This window comes from Corylus avellana, chromosome ca7 (genome assembly GCF_901000735.1).
Source record: "Corylus avellana chromosome ca7, CavTom2PMs-1.0".
Classification (NCBI taxonomy): domain Eukaryota; kingdom Viridiplantae; phylum Streptophyta; class Magnoliopsida; order Fagales; family Betulaceae; genus Corylus; species Corylus avellana.
The window spans coordinates 30,007,847-30,031,007 of NC_081547.1; the positions used below are offsets into that span (position 1 = coordinate 30,007,847).

General features: G+C 36.7%; 2 protein-coding genes across 7 annotated transcripts; one reads left to right on the forward strand and one right to left on the reverse strand.

Annotated features, from left to right (window-relative positions):
• Positions 1-56: 56 nt before the first annotated feature.
• Positions 57-16,286, reverse strand: LOC132186678 (uncharacterized). The gene is made up of 20 exons (XM_059600683.1): positions 16,200-16,286; positions 14,886-15,711; positions 14,538-14,744; positions 14,341-14,402; positions 13,069-13,573; positions 12,414-12,614; positions 11,267-11,522; positions 9,376-9,616; positions 9,089-9,258; positions 8,405-8,998; positions 7,089-7,255; positions 6,195-6,411; positions 5,943-6,107; positions 4,918-5,034; positions 4,450-4,692; positions 4,143-4,347; positions 2,591-2,805; positions 2,361-2,512; positions 954-1,218; positions 57-774 (listed from the first exon to the last, which is right to left on the reverse strand). The coding sequence occupies exons 2-20, from the start codon at positions 15,707-15,709 to the stop codon at positions 514-516; spliced, it is 5,067 nt and encodes a 1,688-aa protein (XP_059456666.1). The 5' UTR covers positions 15,710-15,711; positions 16,200-16,286; the 3' UTR covers positions 57-513.
• Positions 16,287-17,603: 1,317 nt separating this feature from the next.
• LOC132188534 (uncharacterized) lies at positions 17,604-22,900 on the forward strand. 6 transcript variants are annotated; one of them, XM_059603024.1, is made up of 5 exons: positions 17,604-17,820; positions 20,379-20,634; positions 20,931-21,006; positions 21,981-22,107; positions 22,481-22,900. In XM_059603024.1, exons 2-5 carry the CDS (start codon positions 20,479-20,481, stop codon positions 22,677-22,679), a joined length of 558 nt encoding a protein of 185 aa, XP_059459007.1. In that variant the 5' UTR covers positions 17,604-17,820; positions 20,379-20,478; the 3' UTR covers positions 22,680-22,900. The 6 variants fall into 6 exon arrangements, with proteins under 6 accessions (XP_059459007.1, XP_059459005.1, XP_059459004.1 ...); XM_059603022.1 differs by having other exon boundaries at positions 20,398-20,634; XM_059603021.1 differs by lacking the exon at positions 17,604-17,820 and adding an exon at positions 18,304-18,701 and having other exon boundaries at positions 20,398-20,634.
• Positions 22,901-23,161: the final 261 nt, after the last annotated feature.

A 23,161-nucleotide genomic window follows, 5' to 3' on the forward strand; every position in this document is an offset into this window, starting at 1 on the left:
ATAAAATCTAATCGATCATGGATTCATGATTCACACGCGCTATTACATTTCCAAAAACAGAGAGGGAAAGCCAAATAAACTTCATTGGAATAGAATAAAGCTTGTTGTTCCCTCTAGTTGAGTTGAGGGGGCAGTCAATTATCAGATTTTCCATAGAAATACATTATTTATTTCCTGAATAGAAAAAATGAATCAGTAGTTTATTACACAAATGAATTCCTATTTTAAGTTAGCCTCGCCCTCCGTAGTTGTCATCACAGAGATCTCAACAAATTTTCTTTATGAAGGGGAAAAAGGAAGAAACATCAAAATATATACAAAAAGGAAAATACTTTGATACCAACAGACAAAATTTTGATTAGAGAACCTAGGGTGACGCGATGCGCTATCTTGCTTGCCCTAACGGGCTGCCATGGTTATGATGAGAACATCTGGCTGGACCCAGAAAATTGCTTTGTTGCACTTCTATTCTATCAAGTAACTTATGCTACCACAGACTGACTGATTTGATCCTCATGAAGAACATGTCGTATGCTCCTTGAGTCTCCTCTCAGCTGCTACAGCAGCAGCAACCGAAGGTGGCAAATGTCTGAGACTTTCAGTTAATCTTTCATCATTTTCTGGTACTGCAGGTGCTACTGTTGCAAATAGGGATTCGACATCTTTAAGTGTCAAAACAGGCTGATCTTGATTTTTTGTGTTCCCACTGATGAATGAATTGGTATTCCTGCTTCTATTCAATTTGTACAGGCTCTCTTCAACGGTGTCTTTAACCTACACAAGAACAAGAGAGATTTAAGTACCCCACTTGTCCATGCATCTATACTTTGATCAAATGTTAACCATATTAGCGGGAGCATGAGTGTTGTATTTGTTGTTTGTGTGTGGGTGTGTTTCTCTATATTTCATGTATATATGTGATGAGAATTGCATAACTAGAAAGATGCACCTACCATAAAACGATGAACGAGTGTCCTATTTTCCTGCCCAATTCGGTGTACCCTGCTGATAGCTTGTGCTTCTGCTGCTGGATTGAGTAGCGGCTCAACAAGAACAACATGCTGTGCTTCTAAGAGATTGAGGCCATTGGCTCCATGTTGGATTAGGATCAATAACACCTGAACAAAATTTGATGCTGGTTGCTGGGCATGTGTTTTCTGAGTTCCCTGGGCACTGTTTTCTTGTCCTCTAAATTTGCTGATGGCAACATGTGATTTCCTGTACTTATGAAGCCATAACCATAAGCAATATGAAAAAGCGCACACACACACACTCGTCAAAGCTGGTAAGTGCATGATAGGTTATGACTAGGGGTGATTAAGGCTTGGCAGGAAGGATTTTGGACAGGAACTGAGAGCTGTAAATTTGTATAATTGAATGCTATTAAATATGCTAACTGCAGGCACCAAATCAAAATCTACTTCAGAGATTCTTCTAGAAAATCAAGGAGGGAGGAAAGGAGGAGGGGGAATAACTGAATATCATAGGAGATCACATCTATGAAAGAAAGGAATTGCAACGCTAAAAGGAGTTCAAATGCTACTGGGAATTTTACTGTATTCGACTCAGTGAAGTATTAGATAAATCTGATCTATCCTGCCGAAACCCATACTCTATTGGGACAACGAAGTAGCTTCTCATTTATGAAATTTGAGTTTCAGAAAGTTTGTCTAATATAGCAAGATGTAAACAACTTAAAAACCAGAGATGAAGACTCAATAATAGAAATGATCCTGACTTGTGAAAGCAGGTGACAACCAATTTATGGAGATTGTTAATAGCACAGGAAGCGTCATCGGAAGGCCTGAATGCCTTGATTCTACACCTATCTTATGTGGCAAGATTAAGATTGGGGCCCACTTGGGAAGTTTCCTAGTCATTTGGCCATGTCTAAGAGCGTTCACTTCATCTTATCTTTGAGTTTATTTGAGTTACTTATATTTTTATTATGTTTTACTAATTCCGGGGTAATGTGATAATTTGGAGATTTTTCTGGAGTGTGCTGTACTAGTGGCTCATGCATCTTATATTAGTCATTTTTTCATTCAGCTTCCCCTTCTAAAGAACCGGGTTGAACACATAGCTCTTCATAAACCTGTAGATTCAATAGGATTAGACCACATTTTGACTGGTTCACTTATGCAGTCCATTGAATGGACAGAACCAAACAAGGGGCTGATTTACTGGTTTTCCGGTCAAACTGGCCTGTCTGGTCCAATTCTCCATAATTTCATTTGCAACTACCTAATATACTAAAAGACTTGGGTCATTATCATTGAATACTATACAAAGTTCTTTGGCTTATTACAGTCAAAATCTGCAAGTGAATTCCATAATGAGTTGTCTGAAGGATCTCTCACCTGCCTCCTTTCATCCGGATATAAGTGATGTCATTAGTAGTGAAGGCATGTTCCAATACATCAAGGACATCATTCCAACTTGAGAAAACAAGAACTTTGGCCTTTGGATCTGTATGCTTGATCCACAAGATTCTTCTTGTGACTGCTTCAATCTTCAGAATAACCAAGATAAAATTACTATGGCACCAATACCTAACTAGCTTGTGACAAGGCATTAGTAGAAAGCATACCTTTGTTCCATATGAACCCTGAACAATCATAGATTCTTCAAACTTCGCATGACCTTGATTTGAATGACCCACAGACGAACTACAAGTTTCATTTTGTCCATCATCAGCATAAGCAATATTTCCAAAATCTGTATGCTGTCGACATGTTGGGCACATTACCCATTTGGCTTGAAACTTAGTATCCTGTACCCTCCGCTCAGTCATTGAAAATAAACCTGCAAGAGGGAAATATGAAATTGCAATTAGAAGAAATTTTGTACAGAGGAAATCGATCAAAATGAGAGGAATTACCAATCAAGAGAGAAGCCCTCAAAAAACAGATGGTTGTGTATGGGAACATAGCCCCTTTTTAGTATCCTGGTTTAGATTGCTGATATGAGCCTCATTTTATTGTTCACTCAAGGAAGTACAACATACCACTTCACAAATGGCATTTTCCTCCAATTAAGGGTTCTCTGGGATTTTCTTTTCAAGTGGTTAAGATTTTTCAAATAAAAAAATTTAGGTTATGTTTGTTAGAGTATTTGGGTAAGTGTTTGGATTCAATACAACACCACCTATACCCTAGACAACCCCATACAAGCCAAGAAATGTCGGCACACGCTAACACGTGTCGCCAGAGAGAGAGAGAGAGAGAGAGAGACTTGTCAACAACTAGGAGCAAGCCACCACTAACCCCTGCAGCAGTGCTTTAAAAAGTGTTTTTAATGTGATAACGGCAAGAAGTGTTTCCTGGTGTGGTCCACATTTGAGAAAATGTTTTGTGGCTTACACCTACTAATTTTGAGAAAATAAAATGGATGTAGAGCCAGCTTCTTACAAAAAATTAAAAAGAAAAAAAAAAAAAGTTTTTGTGTGGCCACCCTCAATAGAAGAGAGGGGTTGGCTACACGGCCACCCCGATTTTGTTGGGGTGGCCGTCGGTCACCCCTGGCCTATTGTAGTGGCTGTGTGGCCACCCCTCTCCTTCACTTAGGGTGGCCACGCGTAGGGACATAGGCAGAGTTTGGTATGGGCAGGGGCCAATGGCCAATAAATTGTGTTGCTAGGGGTCGATATCCAAAAAAAAAAAAAAAAAAAAAAAATTACAATATAAATTTTTTTTTTTCGTCAACTTATTTTTTTTCCCTTGTGAGTTGGGGGTGGCCATGGCCTATATGGGCCACCCCCTTCCTCTGTCCCTGGCCATGTCGCAACTCTATTTATTTTTATTTTTTATTTATTAAATAATAAGTTAGTTCATACCACTATAAAAGTTAAGCACTTGTTTTGTCAAAATATTCGTATAAGAAGGTGTGAGAGATTCAAACTGATAAGTGTTTTGTGTTGCGAATTGTTTGCTAATGTATCTAAGAAGAGTGAGAAATTCAAACTGAAAACAAAATACAGTTTGAGAGTAGTTTAGCAAACATAGCCTTAATTTCTCTGTTTTTAGGAGCAACAATATACTCGTGGATGGATTGAAAATTTTCTTCGAGGTACCTCTAGTGTTCCTTACTTTTCTGAGGCCAGACCACGAATAATGCAATGCGCACAAGAGATGAAGACTTACATTTACAGCATGTAACATGGCCACATTGAAAAACCATCTTTTGATTGCTCAACTTTTCTTGACAAACTGGGCATGTTTCCTCATGAGCTTTGGGTACACATCCACTTTTCAGTTCCGAAGAAGTTGACAAGCTACCTTTCTCTTGAGTTAATGAGGAATCATTTGGGCTTTCCTGTGGCGATCTTTGTTTTGACAGTACCAAACCCTGGAAATGATACATAGACTTAGTACCAACAGCGGCAAAGAAAATATACCGATGAAAACTATTCACAAACTTGAAACTTTCCGATAAACTATGCGTTTGTACCTTCAAGTAACGAAGTTTCCCTTTTATACGTGACAACAAGGCCAAAGAGATGAACTTGTCATCAGAGTATTGTACACTAGCTGAAGGTAATTCTTCTTGACTTAAGGCATCAACCGTTATATCATTCTCATTTTCTTTAAGATGTAATCGTGTTGTCGCCATTTTAATTTCATCATGCGCACATAGAACTTGAGCTTGAGCTATTGCCAAGGACCGTGCATGGCCATACTCCTTTCGCATGCCCTTAACCAAGTGAAAAGAAAAGGTCACATATTTTAAAAAATCTTTGACCATGCATAGTTGCATGTATATTGACTTAGGACTCCTGGAAAGTTTTGAGCAGGCAATTAACAGGCCAATAAAATAAGGAATGAGGTTCTCTACTTCAAATCATTTGGGCATGATGGGTTAATGCCTGGTGGTAGTAAAGGAGTTGCGGCCAGTGAAAAGGGATTGATTAGGCTATACCTCAAGAATGTGTAGCTGCTGCTTGGCTTCTGACATACCCTCTCTCCCTAACTGAGCCTTGCAATAGCTCTTTATAACTCCAAGAACAATTTCCAATTCAGATGGAGATCTTGAGACCTATCAGTCGATATTATCAACAAAAGAAATTATGAGAACAAGTGCTCTTCACTTTTTTAAAAATCACATTAACTGCCAGGAATGAAAATGACAATAATAAATTCCCAGAATATCTGTATCAAACCCAAACCTAGTTATAGTTGCTCCCGGTACTTGTGGGTTTAAGAGGTAATGAACTGTAGATTTAAATTCTTTCATTTTTTGATACATCATTAACAGAAAAATAACAAGAAAGACAGTACCGGCGAGGAGGTCAACAAATATGTGGTCATATATAATTCAACTCCAGGATGGAGAAACATTAGTTTTATAAAATGCATTCCAGACAATGATTTGGATTTAGTGTGTTGTTCTCAACTTCATCCGATGAACACCACAAAATAAGGAATAAAAGACTACTGATGCAGATGGCAAGACACAAATTTTATTTTAATTTAGATCTTATTAATTAATTAGGTTATTAATATTTAGTTTTATGTTTTTGGTAAGTCAATAAATGGGTGCTGCCCTAGACTATTTTAGGTAATTCAATAAATGGCGTTGTCCTAGATTATGTTAGGTAAATCAATAAATGGGCGTTGCTCTAGGGTTTAGTTGTGAGTCTATTTATGATTTGTTCCACTGAAAGCAGACTTTGATGGAATAAAATATGAGAAATTGATTCTCTATCCTTCTCTCCCCCTTCTCCCTAGAAATTTGTTGGTTTTTTTTTGGGATGTGGGTGGGGGGAGAATTGGGTGACAAGAGAGTACATAATTGCATTGTGTCAAGGGCCTGAAATTCAGAAAGAAGGAGACAACGAGGCTTCAAATATCTGGAAATTTTAAAAAATAAAATAAAATAAATCTGAATTTCATAGGCGTAAGCAAAACTTGGATGCACTTTAAGGCAATGAAATTATAACCAACCACAACTCTTTCCCCAGCATCTCTCTTCTCGCGGACTTCCTTTGGTTTGCTCCAATCATAATGATTGAGCGCGAATTTTTTCTTCTGAAAATGTAAGGCCTCTTCAGCAGATGTAATCATCTCTCCATGTTCTTTATTAAGACGAAAGAGCCTGGCTTCGTAATCCTGGAGAAAGAAGTCAAGAATTCTGAAAAACCACCACGAATTTAATTGTCAAGGAGTTAAGGTTAATAGACGAGTTGATTAGCAAACCTGAAATAATCCGTCCAATTCACATGCAACACATGCAGGACCATCCCCATTAGCGTTGCAATTTTGACAGTATCTCACCCGTTCAATATCTGCCTCTTTTGGTTTCTCCATTGTTTGATCAATTTCCAGGAGTCGATCAAGTAACACTATCCTAGAGTCCTCCAATAGATCCAAACCAGTCTGTATATGATACTTTAGAGAACTTATGCTCCGAAATCTGGACTAGAAGCTACAAAAATTACTATCCAATAGAAACATAATATTTCACAAGGTTACATTTACTAGTTACCTTCTATTGAGAACACCAGGCAAAGGGTTTTCACCTTTGCCTTCTAACATAGTATATTCCTAGTTACAATGGAATTCTATGATTTCTAGCACTCTTTTCCTCTATGAAAAGCTGGATACCAAGGTCTGACATCCATGTTTACACCATGGTGTGTATTGTCACTGATTCTGATGCAACTGCTATCAGATTTAAATCAAGAATTGTTTACATAATGACTACAAATACATCACTAATTATAATGAATTCCAAATTTATGTCATTAATCTTTTTGCACAAAGTACCTCATAATGACATTCAGTAATCTTAGAAAGATAGGGAGTCGATATGAAAATTAGAACTTGATCCAATTTTGAGTGTGCTCTGTTCTATGCTAAACACTTTTCAGAAATAAACAATTCAAGACTAACAAGTAGATGGTTTCTTCACAATAATTGATGATAATTAGTGAGTATCCCTCAGCAAAAATATGAGCTGCCCTCTTGAGATGGAAAGTATATCTCATTCAATGTTAAGACAATTACAAATAATGGTTTGGGAAATCAAAGATAAATAGTCAATATATTTAATGCAAAATAATATAATATAGAGTAAAATAAATAACTAACCGGGATGAAATTCTTGATGACCTTGAATTGTTTGGAGTTCCTGAGATGGCTTCTTCAATCTTTTTTATCAGCTCACTGGAGAAGTTCTTGTTCTGCTCAGTATGATGCAGGGCGTCCAACCACCAAACTGTATGTTGATTTTTTCTGTCTCCAAGCGCATGACAAACCTCCACAAAAAAATAATAATAATAATAATAAAATAAAATAAAATAAATCATACGCGATGTAAGATAAACTATAAGAAACAACCTTTAACACATAAACATTACGAACTGCATGATTATCCAGCCTGTTCAAAACATAATAAAGGAACTCCTAAAGAAGTTGACTACCATTAGTTATGGTGATAAATATTAAAATCTTAAAATGTGTTGCACTATAACATTTCTATCACATGGTAGTGATTAGTTTAAGAGTAGATTTGTCAACCATAATAATAAATAATATATCTTAAAATTTTTCTAAAAAGCAAGAGAAGAAACATGCTTTTCTTTTCTCTTTGTTGCTGCAAAGCAAAAACAAAAGAAGTTTGGGGAAACTGCTACAGAAGATACTTCATTAAAAGAAAAAAAAGGCACTCAAGATGTGGATTACTGTCCATTGTGTGCAGAATTCCGTAACAAGTTATTAATGGTTGGGGTGGGGGGTGCTCCTCCTGTTGGTGGTGGTTGATTGATAAAGAAGGTCATTACACCAGTGTGAGAAGTGTCTCCCAGGTAGGGGGTGATAATGGATCACTAGAGAAGGCTATTGTGCGCTCTTGCTTTAGCTACTTCTCCTACATCAGTGAAACATGAGCAGGAATTTATCTGATTTGGCATGGAGTTGGGATGCCAGAAGAAATTGAGAAATATTACCACTGCTATTGGCTCGACAAATGCAAAGGACTGTTGGTGATCCTAAAGAAGTCCCTTGGAGGGTGAGAACAGTGGTCGGGAAGATCTCTAAATTGGCTGGAGCATGGAGGTCTAGACACGTGTAGGAGGCAGTATAGCTTATGTGCAGTTTTATGTGGTTAGAGACATATGCTTGGATAAGCTTCCTTACGGAGCTTTGGTTTTGTATGAGAAAGATGCAAATGGATCTACATTTTTAAGATGATTCTTAATTAAATTTTCAAATTTCCACCAAAAAAATCTGAGCTGATTGCATATAGACCAGTCAATAATTGTAATTACATAATCAGATTGCAGCACAAATTGCTAACAAATCCATAACATCAAAGTGCATTATCCGTATTTAACACAATAAAATTGTAAAATATATATCACGTCTTAAATCCCCAAATGCAATGGAACATCATGGAGGAAACATACCTGCATGTAAGATTTTCTGAACTCTTGTTGAGCTATGGATAGCTTTGAACTGAACACAGATAAGTACTTCTGCTTTATATTCTCACACACTGATCTTAAACATTTTTCACTGATGTAACTGGATGATACATGGGGCTCAATATCACGTTCTTGATCACCATTTAAGCCATTTTCTGATATGCCAGTTGTACAACCTGTTGGATTCCCACCCTCAATTGTGAAATCCATAGAGTCTTCCCCACTCACTTTTCGCCTCTTCATAACATGTTGATCACACTCTTCACTGCCATCTATTTTGGAGGCCTTCTTTTCACAGCTTTCAGGGAAATGTTGTCCCTCTGAGTGGAGTTGTTCTGAGTAGTTTGTAGCCAATGGGAGTATCTCAGCAAGATTATGATGAATGTGAATATTCAATAGAGGGTCTAGATGGAAATCTTCGGACTGCTCTTCAACTAAAGCCAGTGCTTCCTTGTACAATGATACTGCTTGACCAAAATTGTTCTCAATTATAGCTATCCCAGCAAGCCCGTTTAAAGCAACAACCATTCTCCTCAGAGCTTCCTCCCCTTCTACCTTCGTCTTACCAATGAGAACCTACAGAATACAATCTGTTTAGACAGAAAGAACTACTTGCTAAAGTTTTTCTATAAAAAGAGACCAATAATTTTCTCATAATTCGCCCACCATCAATATTTCCTCCATAGTCATGGGGGATTGTTGCAAAGAACGCAGCCCTGAGCTTCCCACTTGAGGATGGCAGCAGGCCTGGCGAAGCTTCAAGAGTGTATTTAGCAGTTTTCCAGCCTCCGCATGAGTTATGAAAGGATCATAAGAAGCATCAGAAGATACAGAACCTGGAAAAAGTGGCAAGAACATAAGTGTAAACTTTAAAAATTGCTTGTCCTACTTGAAAATTGGTATATTTCTTGTAACTGACTCTTATGTGAAGTCACAGAATAAAAATTAATAACCTTGGACTTTCCTCTTTAGAAAATCATCTTTCAAACTTTCAATAACTTCACGGGCATAACTCACACAAGTTTCATGTTGCCTTTGGTAAAAGTGCTCTTCAATTGGTGAGAAAGTGAGCCAAGAGACGCACTCATCCTGAGGGGGAAGCTGCAACTCATTTGCTAAATATCTTTTTGATGAACGCCACATGATTTGTTTAAAGAAATTATGTGTAAATTCCATAGCTCCTGCATCTCTCCTCTGGAAAGGTAAATAGCAACATTAAGAAAATGGAGCAATATACAAATATTTGGAACTCCACAAAGGCTCGGTAAAACCACTCAAGGAAAGAGACTAAAGTACATGACAACATGACAAATGTGAAAGCAAAGGTCCATGTGCAATGGGAGGTGGGAAGGAGGGGGAGGGGGGGGAAGGGGGTTTGAGAGGGAGGTGGGTACTTAGGTACTTTTCTTTAGAAAAGAAGGATATCTCATATAATAAGTCTTTTCAAAGTTATGTTTCATTAGTAGGTTTGGCCCCAACTCCTGTGAGAAAAATGTGCAAGGTATCTTATCTTAAATATGACTAATGAATTTATAAATAAGTAATCAGTTAAGAAGAGGTCAAAATCTAACATTCGAATAGAACATACTCTACTCTCCTTGGAAATGTTCACCACATCTTGAAGAGTTCTTACATGCTACTCAATGCTCTTTACATGTCGTTACTGGAATCATTATATAAACTTACAAAAGCATAATTGCTTACTACTTTTGTCACAAATTCCATCATGCCAACTGTTTAGCAACCTAATGCTAGCTTTATACATGTCATAGAGACGTGAATATATTTCATTCTCTGTCCATCCTTTTTCATGGTTGTCTAAATGAACACTTCTATAAACTGCATCTTCTTCTCCCAAGAGAAATATCAAAGTCTATCGCTCATTTTCTCCGCAAAGGAGGAGCACCTCTAAAATGTTTTTGAAACCTTCAGAGATTGTTGACATCCAAAAACTTTTTCTCTTCTATGTATGTTTAGCATTAGTACAATGAACCTTATAAAAAATACAATGGTCTTTTTTTTTTTTTCCTTTTTTTTTTTTCCAGTCTAAATCCAACATATAAGCATTAACATGTGTTAGGTACCATTTGTAGAAATTTTGTGATGAAATATAAAAAGGAAGTGGAAGCAAGAGAGAAAAATGAGGCGAGATTTTGGGGTGGTTCGGCCTTAGAGACCTACACCCACCACAAGGAATTGCCATAGGGCTACATTTTGCTCTTATTCAATTGGATGTGTTTACAATACAAATGATCCCTTTTTATAGGGGAATTGTGGTAGGTGAAGTGAATGCAAATAAGGTACAATCATACATAAGTGATAAATATTCTAATAAGGAAAATATCTAACCAAATATAGAAACCCTAAATTCTAACACCATCATTGAACTGTTGACATCAAACTTTACGATATAACACTGATGGGTCAAAGTATCAAAATGGCTGAATCATTGACAAGTCATGTAACTTTATTGATTTCAATTAAATACCTTCTAAATCCTTGGGTAAGGGCAAGCAGCGGCAATTATTTAATATAAGCATTAACATTGCAAAGACAGTCTTTAGTGTCCACCATTGCACGCTCAACTGCTAGGGTAGCACCAGTATTTAGCCACTGAAAGAACTTAGGGGTAAAAGAGAAGGAAAAGCAAGCAATTCTATCACCTCGCAAGGAAGTTGTAGCATAAAGGACTATACTTATTTCCAATCATATGAAATGCAGTACCAAGCTATACTTATTTCCAATCATATGAAATGCAGTACCAAGTGTAGCATGCATAGCCCCCTTACAGTCACATTGCATATACTAGATCACCAAAAATGAAAAATATAGAGAACCATATACCTCATATGGATCTCGTATAACCTCAATCCACCACCTAGAAACATCAAAAGGACTTGCTTTAAGAAATCGTAGAAGTCCATATAAGTCGTCCAGTTTGCGTTGTATAGGAGTCCCTGTTATGCACCACCGATGCTTAGCAAATAACCGAAGAGCCATTTCAGTGGCAGCAGCAGCATTACTCTCCACCATTTGAGCCTCATCCAAACAAATCCTCCACCAGAATATTCTGGTAAGAAGAGTTGGAATAACAGGAAATCTGCAACCAAATGACCTCCCATTGTAAAACATTCAACTCAGAGAGCTCTACATCCGAAATTAACCCATTAATGTTTCTAAGGAATAGTATCAAAGGAAAAAGGGAAGTCTTTACACCTGGACTGCATAAGTCTTTTGCAATTGATGAGCATTTATATGTGACCAAGTAACTGATAAATATTCATTAAGTGTGACCATTTTTCTTAGCTGGCTATCAACCTATCTAGGCCTCCTCCTCCTTCTGGTCTTGGAACTGATTACATAAAATTTTAGAAACAGACCATGACAAAAATGAAGTTTACAACAGATAACTGTTGTTGATTTTAGGAAAGACATTGTACTGATGAATCAGAAATAAAACATAGAAAGCTTCTGAAAACTGAAATAAATATCATGACCTAATGTTGGTTGTAAGTAATCACATTCAAATTAATTTCTGAAGAAAAAATATACATACAGGTCCAGATGCAGATATTAAACAACATATCCTAGATCAGAGTGGAACTAGGATATTCCTCAGAGGTATTTAATGCTAGTTTGATATAAAACACCAAACTAGGACAGTAGCTTATTTAAACTTTCTCTTTTCTAATTCCAAAACTGCCATTCTCTTTCTTTCTCAAAACATTTATTAGGCTATCAAACAAATCTCCACAGCAATAGAATTAATTCCAAACTTATGCAGAAAATTTCTGTGGGTGTAGTTGCCTGAAATACTTGACACACGAGCTAGATCTACACTATAAGAGAGCCTTACAAGCAATTTGCTGCAACTTAATACCTGTGCTCAGAAATTTGTACAGAGTAGAGTAAAATAGTTCAAAAGTAAGGAAGGAGCAAAGTTTGGGCAAAGAGAAGATGTCATCACAAACAAAAACATTAAATCACAAACCTCTTCTGGAATCTCATGAAGCGTCGATCACCTTCATGCCTATCAGAGTCATGTGACAGATCTTCTTTAAGTATATCATATGTGGTTAATACGATGTCAGCACTGACAAGCTCGCTGATATCCACTTCAGATGCATCTGAAAGAGAAGTGATTTTCGCGCCTTCATAGACACAAGTTTTTAAAGAACCTGGACGTGTATGACTAGGATAATAGATTACAAACAATGCGTCAGTTGATACATATGGTATGAGCAAGGATGAAATTTAGAATCTTTGTGTGAGCGCGCACGCAGATGTGCACAAGAATATAAATGTTCATCATCACACTTATGAGGACTTGTGCTCCCACAAACATGATGGACCATGCGTAGCTAAAAATTTTCCCATAATGCCTTCCCAATGGCCCTTAGCGCAAATGTGGTTCTTGGATGACCGGAAAACTAGTTAAAGCTATAGGGATTGGAGATCTTCTCATCATGTAAAATGCTAAGGAAACGCAACATCTCATGAAGATTAATTGCTCAACATATAGATCAAGATAAAGTTCATCTTAGAATTCAACAACTTATGCAAAATATGAAAATTAAGTCAAATGTACTATTAAGGGATACTGAGATTTAAGAAGAATGGGGGGATAGTAAAAGCAAAAATTATACCGTATAATTTCAGCATGCCATTGAGACAATATAGGAGCTGGGCAGACTATAAGAGTGGCACCAGTAGCAACAGGAGAGTTAGTTGCTTGCATCAGTTCCGAGCATAGTGGGCAAATGTGTTCCCCTTCTCTCACAACTATGTTGGCCGTATTTTTCTTTCTCATGTGCTTTTTTGTATCAGCCATTGATCTCTTTTCACATCCTTGTCCGCCAGAAACTTCACTTGATTTTAGATGTTTTCCTTTAGTTGAATACCCAACACAATCTGCATGTTGCCAAGCATCACATATGTCACACTGTACCCATAATCCTTTATACTTTCGATTTTCATTGACAGCTCCACAGATACACTCAACACGCTCCCTTTTCAATCTCTTAAGATTAGATTTCTGGTGACAAGGAACCTCAGATTCAGTATTAATAAATATGGCATCTTCAGATGCTGACTTCCGATGAGCAAAGATGCAAGCAAGCAGTTCAACTGTTTTCCCCAAACCCATCTCATCTGTGGAAGTCATAAGAGTCATAATCATCATGGTCAAATCAATCAGAGCCATATCATATTCAAACAGACTTACTACACTTAACAATTTGAAATTACACAAACCACAGCCACCGTTCTCAGAAGATCTCTTATATGTTTTTGTCTTCAATTAATTAATCACAATGAATTGAAAAAAAAAAAAAAAAAAAAAAAAAGCTTGCAAAAAAAAGTTCTTCGGTGTATTCCTCTCCTTACCCTCATTTGCTCCGAGTGGCAAAAAAATAATACAAATTTTAGAAAAGGTGAGTTAGGACTAGTCAATATCATGACTAGCACTCATTCAACCAGGCTTACACATCCAAGCTAATTTTCAAGGTTCTCTATCGCAAATCTAGGCACCAACATGCCACTCTCAACATTTGGGAGCACATTTAGATGTACAAGTGACATAATCTGAAATTGTTTGGTAAGGAATCTGAGCTTGATAAGGAATTATGCATAACCTTATTTATGAAAAAGAAACAGGGTGACAACATAGGCAATCCGAAAGGCCACCAGCTATACTCATCTTGGCCTTTTAACCATGAGGTCCCATGGAGTATTCAGTTTATTAGAGACAATTTTGTGTAGGACACTACATTTTCAAGACGTAAATATGGCCAATTTTATGCATAATATCTAATTTTGAACAACATTAATTTTTTAACAATTTCTGGATGAAGTTGTTGAAAACAGAAGATATCATTAAAGCTTTGACATATGCAAGTCAGTATGGAAGTGGTGCTTACCAGCAAGAATTCCACCAAAGACATATGGTGAAGATTGCTCTGGCTGCAAAGAAACATTTCCACTGAAAAAAAATACATAACAGAAGTAAAAGTAAGCATACGGGGAGAGAGAGAGAGAGGGCTGAAGATAAAGTAAATCCAAATTGAGAACGCAAATATCTTTCCACAATACACAGGACCAATTGAGAAGATGATACCTGAATGGATTATAGAACATTTTTGTACGTGTGTCGAGAAAATCCACAGGCAAACATAAAGGAGAGAAAAACGAACTTTTCCCACTTCCTACCAAGCTTCTTGAATCTCCTTTCTCTCGTTGTACCATCCAGTAGGCTGCACGACGCTGATATGGTCTCAGCTCAGGAAGCAAGTCAGGTATATCATCTGCAAGCATTGGATTTACTCTGTACAGAAGATATGCCATTGACTTAAAAAAGGCAGGATTAAACCAGAAAATTTAGAAGTTGGAAAGAACAGGTATTGCATAACATAATATAGCATTAAAAGAAGAATAATGGTAAGAGACACACAACACTATTACTCACTTGGATGGGTTAATGGCTTCATAAAACCCAGCAGCATCAAGCCTTGCACGCTTTTTTGCATTGAGACTACCATCTCCCATCTCCGTAAGCAGCAGATCATTTTCCATTTCTGTTGATATAGTAACGCCATACCTAGCCTCCGAAGTCATTACTTCTGGTCTCAGCCAAGCCATTACATTCATCATACTCCTTTTCCATTGTTGCCTCTTATTCTCCAAAAGTGACTCACAAGCTTCAAAGGCACTTTTAAGAATCTCCACCCTCATTCTGAAAGATGAAATGTTCTCTAACGATGTAATTCCTATAACTGGCCTAAGTGTCATAAACTTCAAACTTGCCAAGTGAACAAGACCAGAAATACCCTCATCCGGTCCATCAAAACTCCCTGATAAAATCACTGAGTGTCTCTCTGTATCATCTCTTGTGCATATTTTTACGAGTTCTAAAGATACATCACTAGAGGATAACACGGGCCAATGACCTAGTTTAATACGACCAAGAAACTCATTTACATTGCACACCTTAAACCTTAAGGTATACTTCGAATCCTGGAAAAAATCCTCACTCACTTCACAGCCAGAAAACCCTTCCCGCAAATTCAAAGCAGTTAGAACAATTTCCGAAACATCAAGGTGCTCATCTGAAACCCAAGAAGCTCGATCAACTTCCACGAAATAAGGCTCATCAGCTATATCAAATTCATTATTTTGCACTTGCTCGGTATTGATAGCTTGCTGATTCTGCAGCCCTGCTTCAGTGGTATCATGGCTTTCTAAAATTACCCTACCCGAATGATGGGGATGGCTTTGCTTCCTTCTACCCATGACTATAAGAAAAAATCACTCAAAGTTGGCAACTTATCAAACTAAAAAAAACAAACCCAGCATCAAAGGGTAAAAATATAAACTTTAATAAGCATCTTCAGTTCTCAGATGACATTGGTACAAATTCAGGTAGGAAATTTCATAATTCAAGAAGCAATTATCAACGTGAAACAACAAGAAGAAGGAAAAAGTAACGAGCATACGTTTAATTGAAAGGTAAGGAAGAGCACCCAGGTAGTCTAACTAAAATTGGAAAAAGAATATGAAAAAACAAACATAGAAGAATGGCGCAACACAGGCAATTGCTAGAGTTGGTAAAGAACTTTGATACAAAGAGAAACGGGTCACATAGAGAATGCACAGAAGCATCGCAAACATATTAGTATTGTATCTGGGAACGATAAATGTAATTTAGGAGCCATAATACTAAAGAATGAGTTAAGAAAGAAATATATTTAAGGAAAATAGAAAGCAACCATAGATTTCGAACCTGAAACCAAAATTGTGTGGTTCAGAGTTGGAATCAAGAACAGGGTGAGATTGAAGTCCAGTTGCAAGTTTGCAACGTTAGAATTTTGTAAATATGCAGTTTCAAAAAAAAAAGAATTTTGTAAATATGCAACATTGTTGGTTGCTTCGGGTACTTACTGTTGAGGGCTAGGCTAACCTGACAAGTAGGGGTTGTCAAATTAACAGCATATTGACCATGACTGAACTGAAATTAACCGTGAATCAACTTATTCAAGTCAAAAATTGGTATGAATTTTTTTATATTGATGTCGGTTTGATTAATCGGTATAAATTTTTTTTTGTCAGTTAACCTAATTGAACCAAAATATGTATAACCAAACCGAATCTAACTGCCAAGTTTGACACAAATTAAGGCTTTGACGAATAGACTTTTCAAAGTGATGTTTTGTTACAAGTATTTGGTAAGTTTTTTTCATTTTATATTTTATTGCTTGCATCTAATGTTCAATAAGTTATTTTAGCAAAAAAAAAAGGGCCCCCAAAATAAGTAATTTTGACGCATTTAAAAATAATATTGACCCAATTAAAAAAGTTCATGGTTAACTGATTAATTGACTGAAATTAACCGAAAATTATGAAATAATTGTTATCGAAATGAAATCAGTGAATTAACCGATTTAACAAACAATTTCGGTTAACCGATCGATAATGACTTTACCGAACTGAACTGAACCGATACCTACCCCCTGTAGATAGGGTACTTTAGGGCATTGAGTTGACGCTGTCATTAGATTCTGGCATGAATATGTTACTCTTATCATTGCATGTAGGGAACAATTTTTAACACCATTCATAAATTATATAATTTCACATATGAAATGTTGGTCTCATTTAGTTCGCGAAATGTCTATGCCATTGGAAAATGAATAGTTATTACTAGGAATAGAAGAGTGTGGAATATAATAACTATTCTTTTTTTTTTTTGACATGTCCACACAAGAGGGGGAGGGAGATTCGAACTAGTAACCTCCGCTTCATTAAGTGTGGTCCCAACCGATTGAGCTACCTCTTGGGGACAACTATTCATATTCCTTAGTTTGACAACAACACATTTAAAAATTAGAATTTAATCAAAATTATGAAAAACCCCATATCTTTTTTTTTTTTTTACAAACTCATATAAAAAAAAAAAAAAATTGAAATAAAATAGAAGTGGCCGAGGGCAGCCGTGACCACTCCAGACAGCCCTCGGGCAACCGGGGTGGCCGCGGCCATGTGAAGCAAATGTGGGGCCACCCCAAAATGACCGGGTGGTCCCGGGGCTTTTTATCTTTTTACCTTACCTCGGTACATGTCACTTTCTTTTTAGTAGGTGGCACGTTCTAGGCTTAGCCTATTTTAAAAATGAAAATGATAAAGTTCAAACAATGACCCAACAAAGACCCAACTTCTCCACTAGCCACCGGCAACCTACCTCCCTCTCTAAGAACGGGTTTTGCTCCACCAACGAGTAGTCTCTCTCTCTCCTCCACCGGCAAGTAGTCTCTCTCTCTACTCCACCAGCCACCGCGTTGAAGAAAGTCTCTCTCTCTCCCATCGGCATTGAAGAAGGCTCCCTCTCTCTCCTCCATCGGCAATAAGTAGTTGCTCTCTCTCTTCTCAATGCTTTGTTTCATGAATTAGAAACTAAATTTGAGGTAATAGAAACCTTTGGTTTTAAATTATGCATTTGGACACTCTCGGCTAAAACTCCAAACTTGTATCAACCGGGGTTATGCAGGCTAAAATGCCCTAGATTCTGCATTTTGGGGTTCTCTCATCTAGGTTTTACTTAGTAATTTTTGCATCATTGGACTTTTGTGGGTTGTTCTGTTTTGTGCTCAAGTGAAGTTTTTCATTTTGATTCTTTAGGTTATAAACAAGCTCATAAATTTTGTACTACAAGAGAACCCACCCATATAAATTTATTTATTTATTTTTAAAAGTGGCCACGTAAGAGAGAAGTTGGGGTTATTGTTGTGGTCGTTATACCATATAAATTTATTTATTTATTTTTAAAAGTGGCCACGTAAGAGAGAAGTTGGGGTTATTGTTGTGGTCGTTAATCGTTATACCTCTTTTAAAAAAAAGCTAGGGCAATTTTAGCCGTGGATCTGAATCCAAAGGGGTAAGCCATAAAACCTAAACGTGAGTTTTAATGCGTTTAGAGTTTCTCCATCTCTCGGTCGCTCCGTAACTCCCCACGCACGCTGCAAATTCTTAAGTTTATAGAGTGCCCATTGGAGAAAGAAAACGATGGAGCCACAGAAGCACCTGATCAAACCTCAACCGCCGCCGTGCCGGTAGCCGTTGAACCAGCTCCGAAGACGTGGAATCTCTCGTCAAGAAAACCGGCGCCAAAGCTTCCCATTGCTGACAGTGACAAACTGAGAGTATAAGAGAATCTGAGTAAGAGCGACAGCGAGATTTGGCAATAAAAAAGAGAGGAAGAAGAAGAACTTAATATCTACTTATCCAATTCGTAAACTTTTTGCTCTATCTCTTTCTCCGTACTTCTTCCTACACAGCAGATAGTCCAACAACTCCAATGACATTAGTTCCTCTTTTTGTTTCTTTTTAGTTATTTGTTTCTCTTTCAGTTTTGTTTGGTTTTGTGTGCGTGGTGGTTGAATAGTTGTTATCCATTGTTAGCTATAAGCTGTTCGATGAAAGGTACGAGAGAAGAGGAGAAGATAAAGGGTACGTAAGATCAAGTTGGGTGATTGTGCCGAATATTTAAAACAAAGGGTAGTTCATGTTTGAACTACTCTTAAGACTTTTCAAGTAACCATCATTGGACTAGTTGATTATATAATATATAACCCTTTAACTGCATGTATCTATAATTTTTAGAAATATAATTTTTACATCCTGTTTTGGTAAATTGTTTTGGGGACATCCTTTTATAGAACTTCCTTACATTTGTCATGTTTTGACAAGTTGTCCTTATATGCGTGTGAAACTTTATAATGGTGTTACCATTTCAGACCCAAGTGCAAACATCAAAACATTAAGCAGTTTAGAGTATATCCCCGAGTCCTATTTAGATGCCATTGAGTGGGGGAAAAAAAGAAATAAGAAATAAGAAGATTATGGTACATGTGCAACAAAGATGACTAATTAGCATAGTTCTGGGAGATTTGTTGTTTTAGAACTATATTTACCTGGAAAATATCTCTTTTTCAGAAGTTGTACTAGAAACGGCATGAATCTGCTACTAAATTATGAACTGAGATTTTGATAGTTAGAATGATGCAGTCATGATGTTGATTTATACAGATTAAATTCAGCTTTATACTTGATTTACACTTGATTAGAATGAACATTCTCAAAATTGAAATCTCACTTTCGGAAAATAGGAAAGTGGTGGGTTCAACAGAAAAAATACAAGTGTTGTTTAGCTAGGATGTTAGTATTGATTAGTATGAAACTTAGAATCAATATTCTCATGTCTCTCGAAGAGGATGTTAGGGGTAACATACTGTAAATTCGTAATGGTATTTTATAATTGCTGCAGTTATGTATTATTTTCTCATACTCACATGTGAATTACTATATTAGCAAATATGGAAAGAGGACATATAAACAGGTAATTGCTTTACTACTCAAGACAAGGAATTGAAGAATAAAAAGCTTCGAAAAGGAATTTAGATTGGTTGAGATGGTTCAAGGATTTTTGTGCATGCACTCCCCCTTTTTTTTTTTTTTTTGGGTTTAATTGGAATTTAGGCTGCTATTAGTTTATCTTTCTGGAGGTTCAAAAACATCATGTTTACAAATTTTGTAAATTGTATGTAGCATTTTGAGCGAATAACTTAACATTTTCTTATCTAATTTATAAATTAATATCAATTGTCTTGTATACATATGTTCTTTTGTGTGGATGTTATCGAATATATACTAGCATGTTATAGGTTAATATATTAATATATATGAAAAAAAACCCACGCACTAGTTAATACAAAATAAAGCCAACTTGAGTTTAAGGTTTCATCCATCTCTTCTCTCCCTCCCTCACCTCCTCATCGCTATGCTCAAGTCTCCAGTACATTCCTAATTCCCCATCTTCAAGATCCCCCTCTTTTTATTATTATTATTATTTTTTTATTTTTTTCAGTTTTTGTTTGTGTAAACTTTTGTTTCTATTGCTACTGATCAGAATCCAAATCCTACTTTAGCAAAACATCAAGGGCCTTCCAAAGGATTGGCGTGCTAGGTGTTTCCTCTAAGCTTGATTTTGAAGTGGCTGTGTTTGGTGAATGGTGTTGGAAGTGTTTAGTTGTAAGAGTAAGAAAGGGGACATGAAAGGAGGAAGGAAGAATCTGAAGAGGGCAGCAAAGGAAGACAGCTTGAATCTGCGGGACGGGCAGGGCATTATGCAAGTGCTCTCTCTTCGAGGTTCTAATCTCATTGAGGTACAGAGCTACACTTTTTTCTTTCCTTTTCAACTTCTTTTTATACATTACAGTTGCTTTCTCTTTGTGTGTGTAGAATGAGTGTTGGCCCCAAAAATGTCTTAGCTTTTCGTTTATGACCTTTTGGTCATACCCATGTAGTTGATTCTTTATCCATTCTATGAATTGCGAAGTGCAAAGATCTTGTGGAATTGGGTTTTTCCCAATATTGATTAACTAGCACTTTTCTGAAGAAGCATATTTCCCCTCCTTCCACTGACATGCTTTAATCCTGCTACCTTTATCTATCTCCTAAGGTAATGGATGCAAAAGGGGAGAAATCACTGGCATTGTTTCCGGCTAAGTTTCAAAAGAGCATGTGGATTAAACGAGGTTTGCTTCATGTTAACTCAATTCAAATTCAGAAAAGTATCATAGCTTGGATGTTTCTACTTTTGCTGATTTTTTGAATTTATGTTCTTCTTCTTCCTTTTAGGGGTTCTCTTGTATTCTCCTTGTGTACTAGAGTTGTGCCTCTCTACGCTTTATTAATGATATGAAGTTACTTATAAAAAAAAAAAAACTAGTTGAGCTTTTTTCCATGTAAATTTACAGAGCATTCCTGCAGTTTTATGGAATCTTTGGGTCAAGTCAATTTCCGTCTGGAAAGCCATAAAACTTATATGTTGTTAATATTGTGATAGTTGCTTGTTATTATTTGTTTGTGGTTGATCAATTACTTTTGTGTCATATATGTTTTTCACTTCCATAAACTTTATGATATAACCTTTTCTGTCAGTGAGTTAACTCTTGGACGGAGCTTAAACTCTGAGTTGACCTTTGTATTTGCTTCTGGTTTTTCTTTTATCAACTAGCCATTTATAGATTTTATTAGTCCATTTTACTTTCTAGGAAATAGTAGGTCATTTGGTGGAGGATTAAAAGAAGTTATGTTCCCAAACTTGAAAAACATATATTATACAGTTTTCTTTTTGTAAGTAAAAATGGTATTATGCATGTTGTTTGGCTGGGTTCAGAAACAGTTTTCAGAAGAAAAAAAAAATTGATAAATAGCTTTCAGAAAATTTCCTGAATGCCTAGTAATTTTCTGTACTTCTAACCATTAATTATCTGAGAACAAGGAGCTCTCAAAAATGAGCACGATTTTATTTGTAATCAGTTTTCTGAGTTCAAAATCCAGTTTGGCTTTGCTACTAAGATAGCCCTTAGTTACTGAATGTTTAGAAGTTGGTGGGCTAAGAGAGCATTAGGATGAACTATTACTTTTTGGTGTGCGTGTGTTTTTGGGGTTGACATCTTCTAAAGGACTAAATTACAATATGAATAGCTCTTTCATCAATATGCAGGTAGTTTTGTTGTGGTTGACATAAGTGGAATGGAAAAGGCTCTTGAATCAGGCAGCAAGGTTTCATGCATTGTTTCCCAAGTTCTCTTTTATGAACAAGTTCGTGCGATTCAGAAATCTCCAGAATGGTGAGTTTACTTCGCATTTTAACAACTGTGAGTTGATATCACAACTCTCTAATTTAATGTTTTGTTGGTATCCTTGCTTCCTTCAATATTATAACCCGGAGTTACTAGTGAGTTGAAATTGAGTCCGGGCATTACTTGAAACCAACAGGCACCTAATCTGATAGCTTTGTCGATAATGCAAACCTGGTCGGATGTCAAGGTTGGCTTGTGGAGTTGACGCAACTGAATCAGTTGACTAGTAGATGTAGCAGTTTATTATTTTCTCTATGCTCTCATTGGAAAACATGAGCACGCTGGTGTCCTTAAATTGTTTCCGTGTTTGTACTTTCTGGTTTCACATTCCTTATAATTTTGCTTCTACCCCTCAATGCAGGCCAGAAATATTCAAATCTACAAATGTGGATGGTTCCAATGGGAGTTTGCATGGGCAGACTTCCCAACAAGAAGAGAATGTGCTTGAATCTAGTGATGATGAGGGACTTCCCCCAATTGAAGCCAATACCAATAGAATCAGACCCAAAGAATTTCAACCAGATGCAGAATCAGATTCCAGTTCAGATATAGATTCTTAAGTTATTCTGTATGGACCCCTCTCAGCTTCATTGTAACAATTGCAGCCACAGCCAACTTGACTAATCTGTGGCTGGGAAAGAGTTGTCTTAACAACTGAAATTGTTGTCCAATTTGCTCGATGGGATTTTTATTGTACAATAACGTTCACAAATCTTGAGAGTGAAAACTCACCCACCAATAGGATTTTGAGAAATGCGAGAAATCATATTTTTATTTGATATATCTGTCTCAATATATATATATATATATATATATATATATATATAAAAGAATTGATTCAAGAGTTGTTGAAATTGTGATATCTCATCAATGAATGTTGTCGTGAACTCTATCAAGCTTTTAGCCGACTGAGTGGTGATGAATTCCTTATCAAGGTTGCTATTGTTATGTGTAAAGGATGGAGCAATGTGAAAGTGTGCATGCGAATCTGAATCTCTGGCAATGGGCGTGCCACGTGGCGGTCTCAATTTCACGATTCTCC